At 39.6% G+C, this 18595-nt stretch overlaps 1 protein-coding gene across 1 annotated transcript in view; it reads left to right on the plus strand.

The window, feature by feature from the left end:
- The window catches only part of ACOX2 (acyl-CoA oxidase 2), a 112700-nt gene that overhangs the window by 31161 nt on the left and 62944 nt on the right, over positions 1 to 18595 (plus strand). Inside the window, exon 2 of the mRNA XM_053720952.1 lies at positions 10038 to 10200. Within this exon, the coding sequence (XP_053576927.1) occupies positions 10038 to 10200 (163 nt within the window). The remainder of the gene's footprint in view (positions 1 to 10037; positions 10201 to 18595) is intronic.

Consider the following 18595-nt stretch of genomic DNA (forward strand, 5'->3'; position numbering starts at 1 on the left):
AAGGCTTTCTCCGCATCTATCGATATAATTGCTGAATCAGGGGGGCCCCTCTCATCCCCCCCTCTCTGCCCCCTCCTTGGTTTTATGGTAATCTATAGTGAGAAAAAGTTCCCTTATCTTGGCCGATGAGTTTCGTTTAAACATGAAACCTGCCTGGTCTTTGTGGATAATTTTGGGGAGCAATATTTGTAGTCTTGAGGCTAAGATTGATGACATTATTTTATAGTCTACATTTAACAATGCTATGGGCCTGTAGGATTCTTTCTTATCAGGCTCCTTCCCTGGTTTAAGTATTAAGGTAGTATATGAAGCCGTGAAGCTCGATGGTGGAATATTATTCTTTATATAAATATCATTGTATACTGAAGATAAATATGGTAAAACTGTCGAAGAAAGCATTTTGTAAAATTCATTGGGGAGCCCGTCCGGGCCCGGGGCTTTATTAAAAGAGAGGTCTTGTATTGCTCTAGAAATTTCGGTTTCCGATATAGGGGAGTTAAGGGGTTCAACTAGGTCCGAAGACAAAGTTTCAGACGTAATTTTTCCCCAGAAGTTTTCTTGTTCCGTATAGTTCGAGACCTTTAAAGAGTATAGATCTTGGTAATAATCAGAAAAATATTGTAAAAGTTCATCTGGTGCCGTTATAGTTTTACCTTCTTTCTTTAATGAGTTAATGATTGGGGATTGTTTCTCCCTTTTTACTAGACTAGCTAAGAGTTTTCCTGTTTTACTACCATATCTGTACATTCTAGCTTGAAATTTTAAATCTTTCTGGGTAGTCTTATATAAAAGGAAGGAGTCCCTCACTTTCAACGCTTGTGTGTATCGTGCCCAATTTTCAGACGTTTTTTCTAGCAGGTAAGAATTGTATGAGTTAGAAATAGATTTCAAGACTTCTTTTTCCCTGATCTTAAATTTTTTTGTTCTACTTATACTATAGGCTAGAATCTCTCCTCTTAGTACTGCTTTAGCAGTTTCCCAAAAAATAATAGGACGGTTTATATATTCTTTGTTAAATGAAATAAATTCTTGGAATTTGGTATTCAGCCAATTCTTAAACTTAAGGTCTGCTGCTAAGTAACTTGGGAAAAAGAATCTGGAATATCTTGGGGTGGTGTTAGTGGGACAGAACTCTAGAAAAATTGGAGCATGGTCTGAGATACAAATAGGGAGGATTCCTGCGGTTAATCTTAATTTAGATAATCTTTCATCCACAAGAAATAAATCAATTCGCGAGAGCGACTTATGTGCCTTAGATAGACAAGTATAATTTCTGGAGTCTGGGTTCTGTGTCCTCCATATATCTGTGACCCTAAGGTTCTGATAAAGTTTTAAAAACATCTTAGATTCTAAATTATCCCTCTTGGTTCGGGGAAAGGAGTTCTTGTGTCTTAATCTATCTAAAGGATATTGAGGTGACATGTTGAAGTCACCTCCTATTATTAAGAATCCCTCTGCATAGGTCATTATATTAGCTTGGAGAATGTCCCAAAAGGAAAAACTGAACACATTGGGGGCATAGATATTGCATAGCGTATATAATGTTGTATCTATTTTAATTTTTACCATTAGGAACCTCCCCTCCGAATCTGTTTTTGTATGTTTAATTTGATAATTTAATTTTTTCCCCAGTAATATCGCCACTCCCCCCTTACGTTGACTACTAGGTGAAGCAAGAACCTCTTTGACCCAGGAACTTTTTAATTTAGAAACTTCTTCTGTTTTTAAGTGAGTTTCCTGTATGAAGGCGATGTCTGTGTTTATTTTTTTTAAGTGGGCAATTATGGTTTTATGTTTGATAGGTGATGTTAAACCCCCAATATTCCAAGAAACTACCTTAAAACCCTTTATTGTTTCTATCATCTAAATAAAAAAGAAAAAAAAAGAAAAAAGTTAAAACTAATTTCCCCCTTTTCATATAATAGTCAACATGGTCCAAAACTTTTAGCTTTATCAAGGCCCTTGAAGTAACTTTTATAATCTTAGCCATTCTTTTGAGTCTTATTTAATTGCTATGTGCTTGCATAAGTATTAGCTTGAGGCCCTATCCTGTTCCGTCGGGAGCTGCTGAGTGATAAATCTCTCTGCTTCTCTCACGGAGTCAAAAAATTGTGTCTCATTATTAATTGTTATTTTCAGCCTCGCTGGATATATAATAGTAGCGCGGTGACCCTGCCTTATCAGCTTAGTACATAGTGGGGCCAACTCTCTTCTTTTAGCAGAGGTCTCTGCTGAGAAATCTTGAAATAACATGATTTTAGCGCCCCCCAGTGTTATAGGCTGATTCTTTTTAAAGTACTGTAATAGTAAAAGTTTATCCTGGTAGTTAAGTGCCTTGGCAATGATTGGTCTGGGTCTGGCATCCTGTCTGTCTGGGTTCTGCCATCCTAATCTATGGGCTCTCTCAAGCACTATCCGTGGGTGGGTTTGGGGAATTTGTAGAAGTTGGGGCAATGTTATAGTTAACAATTTGTCAAGGTCTTCATATTGTTTTTGTTCGGGTACCCCTATTACTCTAAAGTTATTGCGTCTAGCGCGGTTCTCTAAGTCTTCTAGCTTTGCCTGAACTTTTGTGAGCTTAGAATTCATTATGTCTATCTTAGTCTTATAGGTTTCTGTGTTGTCTTCTAAATCTGAAATTCTTTGTTCTGCCTCTGCTATTCTATTTGAGAACTGATGAATTTCTACTGTAAGTACATTTATATCCTGTTTAATTTCATTTCTGAGAAGATCAAATTTTGGTGTCAGGGCCTCTGAGATACTTGTAACTAAAGCTTGTAAGTCTATTGGTTCTTTTGTCTGTGGAGTATTCGTGTTAATGGGGTGCGTGTCTGCTGTGGTATCTACCGTGGTTTTATTTCTCTTATCTCGTGATCTCCCAGCCATATTGGAGGGGGGAGTTTTTGTGTTTGTGGAAAAAAATGTATCCATGTGTTAATAAAATGTGAAAAAAAAAAAAATTCTCTCTCTTTTTTCTTTTATCTGTGTTGGGAATGTGTATTGTGAGGGGGGGGGTGTGCCAATTAAGTGTATAAATGTGAAACTAATAAGTAATTTAATTGTTCCCTTATCTCTTCTTTTTCTCTTTCCTTTCTCTCCTTCTTTTATTCAATTAGGACTTAGTAGCTCTGTTTTTGGCTGATATTTTTCTTTTAGTGACCACTGAAACTCAGTTTTTTCTTTTTTATCTCGTTTTTGACCCTCTCTTGGTGCTCCTTCTTGATTATTAATTAATCAAGAGGAATCAGATAGAATTTCTAAAGTTCTCAGGAAAAAGAGAAAAAAGAACAAGTATTTCTGAGTTGTTAATATGTCTTTAAATAGTCAGATTATCTCTCATCTAGTTACTATCAGCAACCGATTGATAAGTAAAATTTTTATAGTTCAGGGATAATGTCTTATACTTTACAAATAATCGTTTTCTTCTTTTCTCTCTCTTTCCCTTTTCCTTCTCCTTTCCTTCTCCTCCTTCCTTTCCTTTTCTCTTCCCTTTTTTTAAATCAAAGCATGTAAACTAAATATTACTTCAGTTTAACTATGTCTTTCAACAAACCAAATGTATTAATTCAGAAACCCTTTTTCTAATGAGTGATATTCCTTTTGATCATTGACTAGGGTCAATAAAAGATAACAATCCTATACCAAATTTAAAATTGACAGGCTTAGATAGTAAACTTTATGAGATAATCTAAACCACCATTAAACACTTTTTTTGTGAATTGGGGGAAAACTCCCCCTTTCCTTTTCCCTTTTTCTTTATACAAAACATGTGTTCTTAAAACTTGCAAACATTCATTTATTGATTTACTTTTGTTCGCTTTGTCTGAGTAATCTATAATCGTAATAAGACAATTATTGCCCTCCTTCCCCTTCTTTTCTTCTTTTTGCCTCTTTCTCTATCCGTTAGCTATGAAGAGGGAAGAGGGCAATAAATCAAGTGTCAGAGCCCTTTTTAGCAAATCATAAGTTTTTAGACTGAAACCAGGGCTATATTAGTTAAATAGGGGAAATCAATTTTACAAATTTGTAACAAGTACCTTAATGCAGATTGAAATATATTGTACCTATATTATAAATTCCTCCTATTGCCCTCTCTTAGGCCTAGATTTGGAGTTCGGCGGTAAAAGGGCTGTTAACGCTCCGCGGGTTTTTTTCTGGCCGCACCATAAATTTAACTCTGGTATCGAGAGTTCAAACAAATGCTGCGTTAGGCTCCAAAAAAGGAGCGTAGAGCATATTTACCGCAAATGCAACTCTCGATACCAGAGTTGCTTACGGACGCGGCCGGCATCAAAAACGTGCTCGTGCACGATTCTCCCATAGGAAACAATGGGGCAGTTTGAGCTGAAAAAAAACACCAAACAACAAAAAAGCAGCGTTCAGCTCTTAACGCAGCCCCATTGTTTCCTATGGGGAAACACTTCCTACGTCTGCACCTAACACTCTAACATGTACCCCGAGTGTAAACACCCCTAACCTTACACTTATTAACCCCTAATCTGCCGCCCCCGCTATCGCTGACCCCTGCATTACACTTTTAACCCCTAATCTGCCGCTCCGTAAACCGCCGCCACCTACGTTATCCCTATGTACCCCTAATCTGCTGCCCTAACATCGCCGACCCCTATGTTATATTTATTAACCCCTAATCTGCCCCCCACAACGTCGCCGACACCTGCCTACACTTATTAACCCCTAATCTGCCGAGCGGACCTGAGCGCTACTATAATAAAGTTATTAACCCCTAATCCGCCTCACTAACCCTATCATAAATAGTATTAACCCCTAATCTGCCCTCCCTAACATCGCCGACACCTACCTTCAATTATTAACCCCTAATCTGCCGACCGGAGCTCACCGCTATTCTAATAAATGTATTAACCCCTAAAGCTAAGTCTAACCCTAACACTAACACCCCCCTAAGTTAAATATAATTTTTATCTAACGAAATAAATTAACTCTTATTAAATAAATGATTCCTATTTAAAGCTAAATACTTACCTGTAAAATAAATCCTAATATAGCTACAATATAAATTATAATTATATTATAGCTATTTTAGGATTAATATTTATTTTACAGGCAACTTTGTAATTATTTTAACCAGGTACAATAGCTATTAAATAGTTAAGAACTATTTAATAGTTACCTAGTTAAAATAATAACAAATTTACCTGTAAAATAAATCCTAACCTAAGATATAATTAAACCTAACACTACCCTATCAATAAAATAATTAAATAAACTACCTACAATTACCTACAATTAACCTAACACTACACTATCAATAAATTAATTAAACACAATTGCTACAAATAAATACAATTAAATAAACTATCTAAAGTACAAAAAATAAAAAAGAACTAAGTTACAGAAAATAATAAAATATTTACAAACATAAGAAAAATATTACAACAATTTTAAACTAATTACACCTACTCTAAGCCCCCTAATAAAATAACAAAGCCCCCCAAAATAAAAAATTCCCTACCCTATTCTAAAATACAAATATTACAAGCTCTTTTACCTTACCAGCCCTGAACAGGGCCCTTTGCGGGGCATGCCCCAAGAATTTCAGCTCTTTTGCCTGTAAAAAAAAACATACAATACCCCCCCCCCAACATTACAACCCACCACCCACATACCCCTAATCTAACCCAAACCCCCCTTAAATAAACCTAACACTAATCCCCTGAAGATCTTCCTACCTTGTCTTCACCATACCAGGTTCACCGATCCGTCCTGGCTCCAAGATCTTCATCCAACCCAAGCGGGGGCTAGACATCCACTGAAGAAGTCCAGAAGAGGGTCCAAAGTCTTCCTCCTATCCGGCAAGAAGAGGACATCCGGACCGGCAAACATCTTCTCCAAGCGGCATCTTCTATCTTCTTCCATCCGATGACGACCGGCTCCATCTTGAAGACCTCCAGCGCGGATCCATCCTCTTCTTCCGACGACTAGACGACGAATGACGGTTCCTTTAAGGGACGTCATCCAAGATGGCGTCCCTCGAATTCCGATTGGCTGATAGGATTCTATCAGCCAATCGGAATTAAGGTAGGAATTTTCTGATTGGCTGATGGAATCAGCCAATCAGAATATAGTTCAATCCGATTGGCTGATCCAATCAGCCAATCAGATTGAGCTCGCATTCTATTGGCTGATCGGAACAGCCAATAGAATGCGAGCTCAATCTGATTGGCTGATTGGATCAGCCAATCGGATTGAACTATATTCTGATTGGCTGATTCCATCAGCCAATCAGAAAATTCCTACCTTAATTCCGATTGGCTGATAGAATCCTATCAGCCAATCGGAATTCGAGGGACGCCATCTTGGATGACGTCCCTTAAAGGAACCGTCATTCGTCGTCTAGTCGTCGGAAGAAGAGGATGGATCCGCGCTGGAGGTCTTCAAGATGGAGCCGGTCGTCATCGGATGGAAGAAGATAGAAGATGCCGCTTGGAGAAGATGTTTGCCGGTCCGGATGTCCTCTTCTTGCCGGATAGGAGGAAGACTTTGGACCCTCTTCTGGACTTCTTCAGTGGATGTCTAGCCCCCGCTTGGGTTGGATGAAGATCTTGGAGCCAGGACGGATCGGTGAACCTGGTATGGTGAAGACAAGGTAGGAAGATCTTCAGGGGATTAGTGTTAGGTTTATTTAAGGGGGGTTTGGGTTAGATTAGGGGTATGTGGGTGGTGGGTTGTAATGTTGGGGGGGGGGGGTATTGTATGTTTTTTTTTACAGGCAAAAGAGCTGAAATTCTTGGGGCATGCCCCGCAAAGGGCCCTGTTCAGGGCTGGTAAGGTAAAAGAGCTTGTAATATTTGTATTTTAGAATAGGGTAGGGAATTTTTTTATTTTGGGGGGCTTTGTTATTTTATTAGGGGGCTTAGAGTAGGTGTAATTAGTTTAAAATTGTTGTAATATTTTTCTTATGTTTGTAAATATTTTATTATTTTCTGTAACTTAGTTATTTTTTATTTTTTGTACTTTAGATAGTTTATTTAATTGTATTTATTTGTAGGAATTGTGTTTAATTAATTTATTGATAGTGTAGTGTTAGGTTAATTGTAGGTAATTGTAGGTAGTTTATTTAATTATTTTATTGATAGGGTAGTGTTAGGTTTAATTATATCTTAGGTTAGGATTTATTTTACAGGTAAATTTGTTATTATTTTAACTAGGTAACTATTAAATAGTTCTTAACTATTTAATAGCTATTGTACCTGGTTAAAATAATTACAAAGTTGCCTGTAAAATAAATATTAATCCTAAAATAGCTATAATATAATTATAATTTATATTGTAGCTATATTAGGATTTATTTTACAGGTAAGTATTTAGCTTTAAATAGGAATCATTTATTTAATAAGAGTTAATTTATTTCGTTAGATAAAAATTATATTTAACTTAGGGGGGTGTTAGTGTTAGGGTTAGACTTAGCTTTAGGGGTTAATACATTTATTAGAATAGCGGTGAGCTCCGGTCGGCAGATTAGGGGTTAATAATTGAAGGTAGGTGTCGGCGATGTTAGGGAGGGCAGATTAGGGGTTAATACTATTTATGATAGGGTTAGTGAGGCGGATTAGGGGTTAATAACTTTATTATAGTAGCGCTCAGGTCCGCTCGGCAGATTAGGGGTTAATAAGTGTAGGTAGGTGTCGGCGACGTTGAGGGGGGCAGATTAGGGGTTAATAAATATAACATAGGGGTCGGCGATGTTAGGGGTAGCAGATTAGGGGTACATAGGGATAACGTAGGTGGCGGCGATTTGCGGTCGGAAGATTAGGGGTTAATTATTTTAAGTAGCTTGCGGCGACGTTGTGGGGGGCAAGTTAGGGGTTAATAGATATAATACAGGGGTCGGCGGTGTTAGGGGCAGCAGATTAGGGGTACATAAGTATAACGTAGGTGGCGGTCGGCAGATTAGGGGTTAAAAATTTTAATCGAGTGGCGGCGATGTGGGGGGACCTCGGTTTAGGGGTACATAGGTAGTTTATGGGTGTTAGTGTACTTTAGGGTACAGTAGTTAAGAGCTTTATAAACCGGCGTTAGCCAGAAAGCTCTTAACTCCTGCTATTTTCAGGCGGCTGGAATCTTGTCGTTAGAGCTCTAACGCTCACTGCAGAAACGACTCTAAATACCAGCGTTAGAAAGATCCCATTGAAAAGATAGGCTACGCAAATGGCGTAGGGGGATCTGCGGTATGGAAAAGTCGCGGCTGAAAAGTGAGCGTTAGACCCTTTAATCACTGACTCCAAATACCAGCGGGCGGCCAAAACCAGCGTTAGGAGCCTCTAACGCTGGTTTTGACGGCTACCGCCGAACTCTAAATCTAGGCCTTAGTATTTTTCTCTTTTTTCCCCTTCCCTTTGTCTTCTCTTCCTTTCCCTATCTTATACACCTCTATATATATTCAGGTAACGAAAACAGGTTTATGCAAAAAAAAGTCCATCCAGTAATCATACAGCTTTGCTTAAAGTGGGATAAGATTTCACTTTTTCTTTCTCTTTTTTTCCCCCTCCTTTGTTACAAAAATAAAAGTACCTGGCCCCTGTCCATGGGGATCTGGTGTGACAGTTCTTTTGGACCAAGGAGAGGAGCTTTAAGTAAATCGTATGTCCGGATCCCCCCCTCGCAGCATCGGTGGGGGGAGGAACACCGGTGTTCCAAATTGGAAGGTATCCAAGTTTCCAGCCTTCTGTTTCGGGGTTAATACAGCAGGCTGTTCCTGAAGCCCTCACAGGGCAGCTCTTTACAACATGAGGGTATTACTTCATTGCAGGTTCAAGGAGGAATCCTGATAGAGCCCACAAAAGTATGCACTTCAAGCTCTGTATCTGCAGCTCTCTTTGCCAAACAGGGACAGTTCAGCTGTTTGAAAGTATCTGTCCGTGCGGCTAAGACAACTGTGAGTGTCGCTGCCACTCCCCCTTGACTGATGGATCCAGGCCACCGGGGGGTGGAACACAGCTGGAGCCGATGGATCACGGAACAGCCGACCTCCGCTGCTCCCAGGCGTCACCGCCGCTCAACCTCTCCAATCAGTCCCGCTGCTAGCCGCCAATGCTCAGCTCTAGGTCCCCTTCTGCAGACAAACAAGCTCCAGGTGAGTCAAGCAGGATTTCGTTTGGGAGCTGGATCCATATTGCAGCGCCTTCTCCTTATTCCCACTCTGCCGATGTTACTGTTAGTGTGCTGACAGGAGGGCTGCTAGGCTGGAAGTCAAAGTATAAAGTTTAGCCTGCTCCTCTCTCACTGTATCCCAGCCAGTCTTGTTTTAGCCTTTGATTTTTCCGGTTATGTTTCCTGTTACATAGGAACGGTTTTCAGGTAGGAGCCTTTAGATTTTAAATCAATTCGTTATCAAAGTAATGGCAAATTATTCGACCATGTTGCCATTTGTTGGTGTGCAATCAGTGCGATGTCTTAGCACTGTTAGGAGAACCGGTAGCCGAGTGTAATTTACTTTAACAAGCTGCCCAGGGTCTTGGGTGTTCGGCACGTTTTCCCTCTGCCAATAGCTCGTTTAGGAAATGTGGAGCAGGTGTCTACCTGACCTTACACCTGTGCTCCTCCCACCGGATCTCTCTCCAGAGCATACAATTTTAAACAACTTTCAAAATTACTTCTATCATATATTTTTTTTTTGTTCTCTAAGTTGGCTGATAGGAGCGTGCATGTGTCTTTAGCACATGCAACTATGTATAACATTGCAACTATTTATAACATTGCTCTAAACATTGTTGCTAACTGCCAGGCACGTACATTCTCCTCAGCTCACCTAGGATTACTCTTTAACAAAGGATACCAAGAGAATGAAGCAAAATTGATAAAAGAACTAAATGTTATGCTTTATTCAATCCATTTGTTTTTAATTTACGTTTAATTTTACAGCATCCAAGATATCTATATCCAATCTAAAGAATCAATGATTACATATGTAAACCGTGAAACTTAAAGTGTTAAAGAGATTAATATGATGATATTTTACAAAGGTTTACTGATGGATATTTCAATTGTTTTTTTTGCAGAGGAAGAGATCCACAGTGACCCAGTGCTAAGCAGGGAAAATATTTATTTCAAAACCCGTCAAGAGCGATATGAAGGTTCCGTTCGCAATACCTTCCATCTCATTACGAAGATCAAGCAAAAGGGTTGGATCAACGATGGATTACATGATTATTACATTTATAGGTGACTTCTTTGGTTTATGTTTATATATGGCAGCTACATATTAGGTCAGACTCACAGGAAAAGTTCTGTTCTGTATATTTATTTGAATTTTTTTTTTATTGAGTTTTCATTTTAACACTTTCAAAACAAAAATACAAACAAAACATATCAGGCTTAGGCATGTAAATTCAGCATATAAATACTATTGGTAGATTTCTAGCATTGTCATAATTATTGGCATTTTAACAATTTTATAATCTATATCGTTATAGGCGGGTGAGGCTTGGCCCCGATGTCCTGTATATTTAAAGTACCACTAAATACAGTAAAATTTAATAATTGACGAATACACAATAAAAAGACAATGCAATAACACTAACTTTGAAATTGAAATGAGCAGTAGAATATTTTCAGTCAAATTTTAAAAGTGGATCAAATGTTCCTCCCTTTATATCATGTGACAGTCATCAGCCAATCACAAAATGCCAATTAGTATATACTGTATTGTTTTACACATGCTCAGTAGGAGTTGAAGCTTCAGAAAATGTGCAGATAAAAAGAATGTGCACATTTTAATAATGGGAGTATATACAAAAGTTTTTTTTAAATGCATGCTTTATTCAAATCATGAAACTTTAATTTTGTTTTTACTATCTCTTTAAAAAAAATATTGCCATGCATAGCACCCTTTTATATTAAAATATTCTTTTAATATCTAAAAGTAAACAATTTTAAATCAACTTGGACTAACTTTGAAATGACCCATCTTTAACAGACCAAGTAGTAGACTCCTATTAAAGGGTCACTCAAGTCAAAATAAACTTTTATGATTCAGATAGAGCAGCAGTTTTAAGACACTTTCCAATTTATTTCCATTATCAAATTGTGCACAGTCTTTTTATATACTCACTTTCTAGGGAACAAGATCCTATTGAGCATGTGCACAAGCATGCAGGGTATACATATACTAGTCTGTGATTGGCTGATATCTGTCACATAATACAGGGGGCCGGAAAATGGGAGAAAAAATTAATTTGTCAGAAAAAAATCTACTGCTTATTTGAAATTCAGAGTAGGTGTTATTGCATTGTCTTTTTATTATGCACATTTTAATTATTCAATTCTATTGTATTGAGTGGTCATTTAATTGAACATGGAAGCAAAAATGAAACGGCCATCATTCAGAAAGTCTATACAGTTAAAAATTATTATTAAAGAATCTGTTCATAAATGTACCTCTTTTTCTTGTTATCCTTTGTTAAAACTTTGCTCTTTTCAATGAGAGCATACTGAGGTAGACATAGAAGTGTGCACGTATCTTGAGCATTATTTTGCTTTTATTTTTCTGAGGCATCTTTTTGTCCACTAGTAAGACATGGTGAGTTCTGCTTATCAGCCAGTGAGCAATCAGTTCTTAAAGGTCAGTTCAGACATTCGCTTCCTTAGCTTCAAATTCAAAATAAATCACCTGAACCTAACCTTTTTCATGCAAAAAAATGTATTTTAACTTGTTTAACATGTCTCTTTAATAAAATTACCTAATGATTGACAATTTTACCTGCTACAAATTTTTACACCTGAGACTTATAGTCCGATAACTATAGCAAATTTGAAATCACCAACATTAGTGTTCTAGTCATTTTAAATTTGATTTCACTTACTTAATATTTTTGGTGTTTCTGAGAGATTAATGCCCCTTCTTCAAAAATGCAAATTTTTGCATTTCTGAAGAAGGGGACTGTAAAGTGATAGTAAATCCTAGAGTTTTTGAAACACTAGGATTTACCAGTTGCACAAATAAAGAGGACTTTCAGTCATGAAGCATAAAATACTTCATGCTAAAAGTTCCTTTATTTCACTGAAGCGTTCGCCACACTGAGTTCCTCAGTTAGCCCACAGCAGAACGCTATTTTGCTGTGAGCTGACAATTCCACCTCTTAGCCAATAGCTGTGCGGCCCAGCTGGCATTATGCCGGATAGCTAGCACGCTATTGGCTAAGATCACCTCACAGCAAAATAGCATTCAGCCGTGGGCGGCCTAAGGCGTTTAGCATGGCAAACGCTTCAGGCAAATAAAGGAACTTATTTGTTGCACTGGTAAATCCTAGCGTTTCACAAACGTTAGATTGACCATCACTTTTAACTGATGAGTACAACTACAGCACAGTTACCACTCATCATGCTACTGTTTTTTCATGTGTCTGCAGCCCTCTTCATAGCTGTTCCTTTAACCCATTACAAGTACAGTTTGGTAAAGTTCACACATCCTGTGACAGAAGCTGTGTGAATTCTCAGGTCTGTCATGTGACCAGATTTTTGTCAGCTGTGCCTTGCACTTTGGTTTAGCTTACACAATAGACAGCAGAAGGGTTACATGTTTATACAGTTTAAAAGTTAAAAAACAACAACTCAGGAATAATTTAGAGCAATGCAGCCACTGCAAAAATGTACAGCTTCCAATCTGTGTTGTGCACAATACGGCTTGTCAAAAAGTAAACAATATGACTAATCTGTGAATGCACACCTCTTTTGTCATAGGGTACGCCCCCCAGTCCGATTTTGCATTAAAGGGACAGTCTACCAGAATTGTTTTTGTTTTAAAAGACATTTGTTTCAGTACAAATATAAATTCGTACAGAAAATGCAGATATTCGTTTCTTTTTCACAAAACAAATTTCCGAATGAATGCACAACTAAATTTAAAGAAAACAAAGAAATACGGACGAAATTCAGCAGTATTCATTAGATTCCTTTAAATTACTTTTAGGGGTTAAATACTTACCTCTAGCGCGCTGGAGAGCTGTGCGAATCCCAACACTTCTAAACAGAGCCTGGGCGGATCCTAGAGTCTGTTTTAAAGGAGAAGTTCCTTTAGCTCAGACCCTGGGATCTGACACACAAAGCCTTCTATTTGCATGGCCTTGGAATCGGTGAAGAAGGGTCAGGGTTAGCGCGACTCTCCAGCACTCAAGCAGTAAGTAGAACGCTACAGGTGAACTTTTTCCCCTGTAGAAAGGAACATTTACATTAATTTAACAAAAACCAATGTAAATAATTAACGACTATTCAGTATTGCTTAAAACAAAACCAATACAGAATAGTGCTGCAGACAAATATTCTGATAAACAATTTTTTCAGAATATTTATTCCGAAAGATTTGGGTGAACCAAATGTTTTTACTGCTGCACAAGTCTAGTAATAATTTGCCTCAGTGGAGACAATTGCGTGTGCTTTGACTCTCTTGTTATTTACTTAAAAAGGTTACATTGTGTCATGTCAATAACATATTAAACAAGTTATAATTAACTGTAAGGACAAAAGACTAAGATGTAGTGCAGATATATCATATTTGGCTAAACACAAACTGGATAAATGTATTATAGTTAAAGGATTACTTTCTGTTATAATTTTTAAGCTAAACAACTAACATATTAAAGTTAATAAACATTAATTAAAACCTACTGACCTATATTTTCTCCAAAACGAAGTTTCATAACGTTCTAAAAGTTATATCTTTTATTCGCCGATGATGTCACGTTATCCTGCCCACTATTTTCAGCACTGCATGTTCAAAATACTTAAACCAATAACTTTGTGTTTAAAGCGCCATTTTGAAACCTAGGTATTGTAAACAGATTGGTACAGAGCAAAGGATACCCACGGAGTGGGTTTGGAAAACAATTAAATTTGCAGACAAGATTTCTGATATACGGTAGAGATATGTTAATGAAATGCTATTGATAAAAAGCGTATTTGGGGTAGTTAGTTAGTAACAGGCATAGAAAATATTTACTTACAGTGGCCCTTTAACGCTTATTATTGTGACCTGTCTTCCTTTTAGAGGATCATGTTTCTCCAACATAGGTGTGTCCGGTCCACGGCGTCATCCTTACTTGTGGGATATTCTCTTCCCCAACAGGAAATGGCAAAGAGCCCAGCAAAGCTGGTCACATGATCCCTCCTAGGCTCCGCCTACCCCAGTCATTCTCTTTGCCGTTGTACAGGCAACATCTCCACGGAGATGGCTTAGAGTTTTTTAGTGTTTAACTGTAGTTTTTATTATTCAATCAAGAGTTTGTTATTTTGAAATAGTGCTGGTATGTACTATTTACTCAGAAACAGAAAAGAGATGAAGATTTCTGTTTGTATGAGGAAAATGATTTTAGCAACCGTCACTAAAATCCATGGCTGTTCCACACAGGACTGTTGAGAGCAATTAACTTCAGTTGGGGGAACAGTGAGCAGTCTCTTGCTGCTTGAGGTATGACACATTCTAACAAGACGATGTAATGCTGGAAGCTGTCATTTTCCCTATGGGATCCGGTAAGCCATGTTTATTACGATCGTAAATAAGGGCTTCACAAGGGCTTATTAAGACTGTAGACTTTTTCTGGGCTAAATCGATTCATTATTAACACATATTTAGCCTTGAGGAATCATTTTATTTGGGTATTTTGATATAATAATATCGGCAGGCACTGTTTTAGACACCTTATTCTTTAGGGGCTTTCCCAAAGCATAGGCAGAGCCTCATTTTCGCGCCGGTGTTGCGCACTTGTTTTTGAGAGGCATGGCATGCAGTCGCATGTGAGAGGAGCTCTGATACTTAGAAAAGACTTTCTGAAGGCGTCATTTGGTATCGTATTCCCCTTTGGGCTTGGTTGGGTCTCAGCAAAGCAGATACCAGGGACTGTAAAGGGGTTAAAGTTCAAAACGGCTCCGGTTCCGTTATTTTAAGGGTTAAAGCTTCCAAATTTGGTGTGCAATACTTTTAAGGCTTTAAGACACTGTGGTGAAAATTTGGTGAATTTTGAACAATTCCTTCATGTTTTTTCGCAATTGCAGTAATAAAGTGTGTTCAGTTTAAAATTTAAAGTGACAGTAACGGTTTTATTTTAAAACGTTTTTTGTACTTTGTTATCAAGTTTATGCCTGTTTAACATGTCTGAACTACCAGATAGACTGTGTTCTGAATGTGGGGAAGCCAGAATTCCTATTCATTTAAATAAATGTGATTTATGTGACAATGACAATGATGCCCAAGATGATTCCTCAAGTGAGGGGAGTAAGCATGGTACTGCATCATTCCCTCCTTCGTCTACACGAGTCTTGCCCACTCAGGAGGCCCCTAGTACATCTAGCGCGCCAATACTCCTTACTATGCAACAATTAACGGCTGTAATGGATAATTCTGTCAAAAACATTTTAGCCAAAATGAACACTTATCAGCGTAAGCGCGACTGCTCTGTTTTAGATACTGAAGAGCATGACGACGCTGATAATAATGTTTCTGAAGGGCCCCTAACCCAGTCTGATGGGGCCAGGGAGGTTTTGTCTGAGGGAGAAATTACTGATTCAGGGAACATTTCTCAACATGCTGAACCTGATGTGATTACATTTAAATTTAAGTTGGAACATCTCCGCATTCTGCTTAAGGAGGTATTATCCACTCTGGATGATTGTGACAAGTTGGTCATCCCAGAGAAACTATGTAAAATGGACAAGTTCCTAGAGGTGCCGGGGCTCCCAGAAGCTTTTCCTATACCCAAGCGGGTGGCGGACATTGTTAATAAAGAATGGGAAAGGCCCGGTATTCCTTTCGTCCCTCCCCCCATATTTAAAAAATTGTTTCCTATGGTCGACCCCAGAAAGGACTTATGGCAGACAGTCCCCAAGGTCGAGGGAGCGGTTTCCACTTTAAACAAACGCACCACTATACCCATAGAGGATAGTTGTGCTTTCAAAGATCCTATGGATAAAAAATTAGAAGGTTTGCTTAAAAAGATGTTTGTTCAGCAGGGTTACCTTCTACAACCAATTTCATGCGTTGTCCCTGTCGCTACAGCCGCATGTTTCTGGTTCGATGAGCTGATAAAGGCGGTCGATAGTGATTCTCCTCCTTATGAGGAGATTATGGACAGAATCAATGCTCTCAAATTGGCTAATTCTTTTACCCTAGACGCCACTTTGCAATTGGCTAGGTTAGCGGCTAAGAATTCTGGGTTTGCTATTGTGGCGCGCAGAGCGCTTTGGTTGAAATCTTGGTCGGCTGATGCGTCTTCCAAGAACAAGCTACTTAACATTCCTTTCAAGGGGAAAACGCTGTTTGGCCCTGACTTGAAAGAGATTATCTCTGATATCACTGGGGGTAAGGGCCACGCCCTTCCTCAGGATCGGCCTTTCAAGGCAAAAAATAAACCTAATTTTCGTCCCTTTCGTAGAAACGGACCAGCCCAAAGTGCTACGTCCTCTAAGCAAGAGGGTAATACTTCTCAAGCCAAGCCAGCTTGGAGACCAATGCAAGGCTGGAACAAGGGAAAGCAGGCCAAGAAACCTGCCACTGCTACCAAGACAGCATGAAATGTTGGCCCCCGATCCGGGACCGGATCTGGTGGGGGGCAGACTCTCTCTCTTCGCTCAGGCTTGGGCAAGAGATGTTCTGGATCCTTGGGCGCTAGAAATAGTCTCCCAAGGTTATCTTCTGGAATTCAAGGGGCTTCCCCCAAGGGGGAGGTTCCACAGGTCTCAGTTGTCTTCAGACCACATAAAAAGACAGGCATTCTTACATTGTGTAGACGACCTGTTAAAAATGGGAGTGATTCATCCTGTTCCATTAAGAGAACAAGGGATGGGGTTCTACTCCAATCTGTTCATAGTTCCCAAAAAAGAGGGAACGTTCAGACCAATCTTAGATCTCAAGATCTTAAACAAGTTTCTCAAGGTTCCATCGTTCAAGATGGAAACCATTCGAACTATTCTTCCTTCCATCCAGGAAGGTCAATTCATGACCACGGTGGATTTAAAGGATGCGTATCTACATATTCCTATCCACAAGGAACATCATCGGTTCCTAAGGTTCACATTCCTGGACAAGCATTACCAGTTCGTGGCGCTTCCTTTCGGATTAGCCACTGCTCCAAGGATTTTCACAAAGGTACTAGGGTCCCTTCTAGCTGTGCTAAGACCAAGGGGCATTGCTGTAGTACCTTATTTGGACGACATTCTGATTCAAGCGTCGTCCCTTCCTCAAGCAAAGGCTCACACGGACATAGTCCTGGCCTTTCTCAGATCTCACGGATGGAAAGTGAACGTGGAAAAGAGTTCTCTATCTCCGTCAACAAGGGTTCCCTTCTTGGGAACAATAATAGACTCCTTAGAAATGAGGATATTTCTGACAGAGGCCAGAAAAACAAAGCTTCTAGACTCTTGTCGGATACTTCATTCCGTTCCTCTTCCTTTCATAGCTCAGTGCATGGAAGTGATCGGGTTGATGGTAGCGGCAATGGACATAGTTCCTTTTGCGCGCATTCATCTAAGACCATTACAACTGTGCATGCTCAGTCAGTGGAATGGGGATTATACAGACTTGTCTCCGAAGATACAAGTAAATCAGAGGACCAGAGACTCACTCCGTTGGTGGCTGTCCCTGGACAACCTGTCACAAGGGATGACATTCCGCAGACCAGAGTGGGTCATTGTCACGACCGACGCCAGTCTGATGGGCTGGGGCGCGGTCTGGGGATCCCTGAAAGCTCAGGGTCTTTGGTCTCGGGAAGAATCTCTTCTACCGATAAATATTCTGGAACTGAGAGCGATATTCAATGCTCTCAAGGCTTGGCCTCAGCTAGCGAGGGCCAAGTTCATACGGTTTCAATCAGACAACATGACAACTGTTGCGTACATCAACCATCAGGGGGGAACAAGGAGTTCCCTAGCGATGGAAGAAGTGACCAAAATCATTCTATGGGCGGAGTCTCACTCCTGCCACCTGTCCGCTATCCACATCCCAGGAGTGGAAAATTGGGAAGCGGATTTTCTGAGTCGTCAGACATTGCATCCGGGGGAGTGGGAACTCCATCCGGAAATCTTTGCCCAAGTCACTCAGCTGTGGGGCATTCCAGACATGGATCTGATGGCCTCTCGTCAGAACTTCAAAGTTCCTTGCTACGGGTCCAGATCCAGGGATCCCAAGGCGGCTCTAGTGGATGCACTAGTAGCACCTTGGACCTTCAAACTAGCTTATGTGTTCCCGCCGTTTCCTCTCATCCCCAGGCTGGTAGCCAGGATCAATCAGGAGAGGGCGTCGGTGATCTTGATAGCTCCTGCGTGGCCACGCAGGACTTGGTATGCAGATCTGGTGAATATGTCATCGGCTCCACCTTGGAAGCTACCTTTGAGACGAGACCTTCTTGTTCAGGGTCCGTTCGAACATCCGAACCTGGTTTCACTCCAGCTGACTGCTTGGAGATTGAACGCTTGATCTTATCGAAGCGAGGGTTCTCAGATTCTGTTATCTATACTCTTGTTCAGGCCAGAAAGCCTGTAACTAGAAAGATTTACCACAAAATTTGGAAAAAATATATCTGTTGGTGTGAATCTAAAGGATTCCCTTGGGACAAGGTTAAGATTCCTAAGA

The sequence above is a fragment of the Bombina bombina genome, chromosome 7 (assembly GCF_027579735.1).
Source record: "Bombina bombina isolate aBomBom1 chromosome 7, aBomBom1.pri, whole genome shotgun sequence".
NCBI classification, from domain to species: domain Eukaryota; kingdom Metazoa; phylum Chordata; class Amphibia; order Anura; family Bombinatoridae; genus Bombina; species Bombina bombina.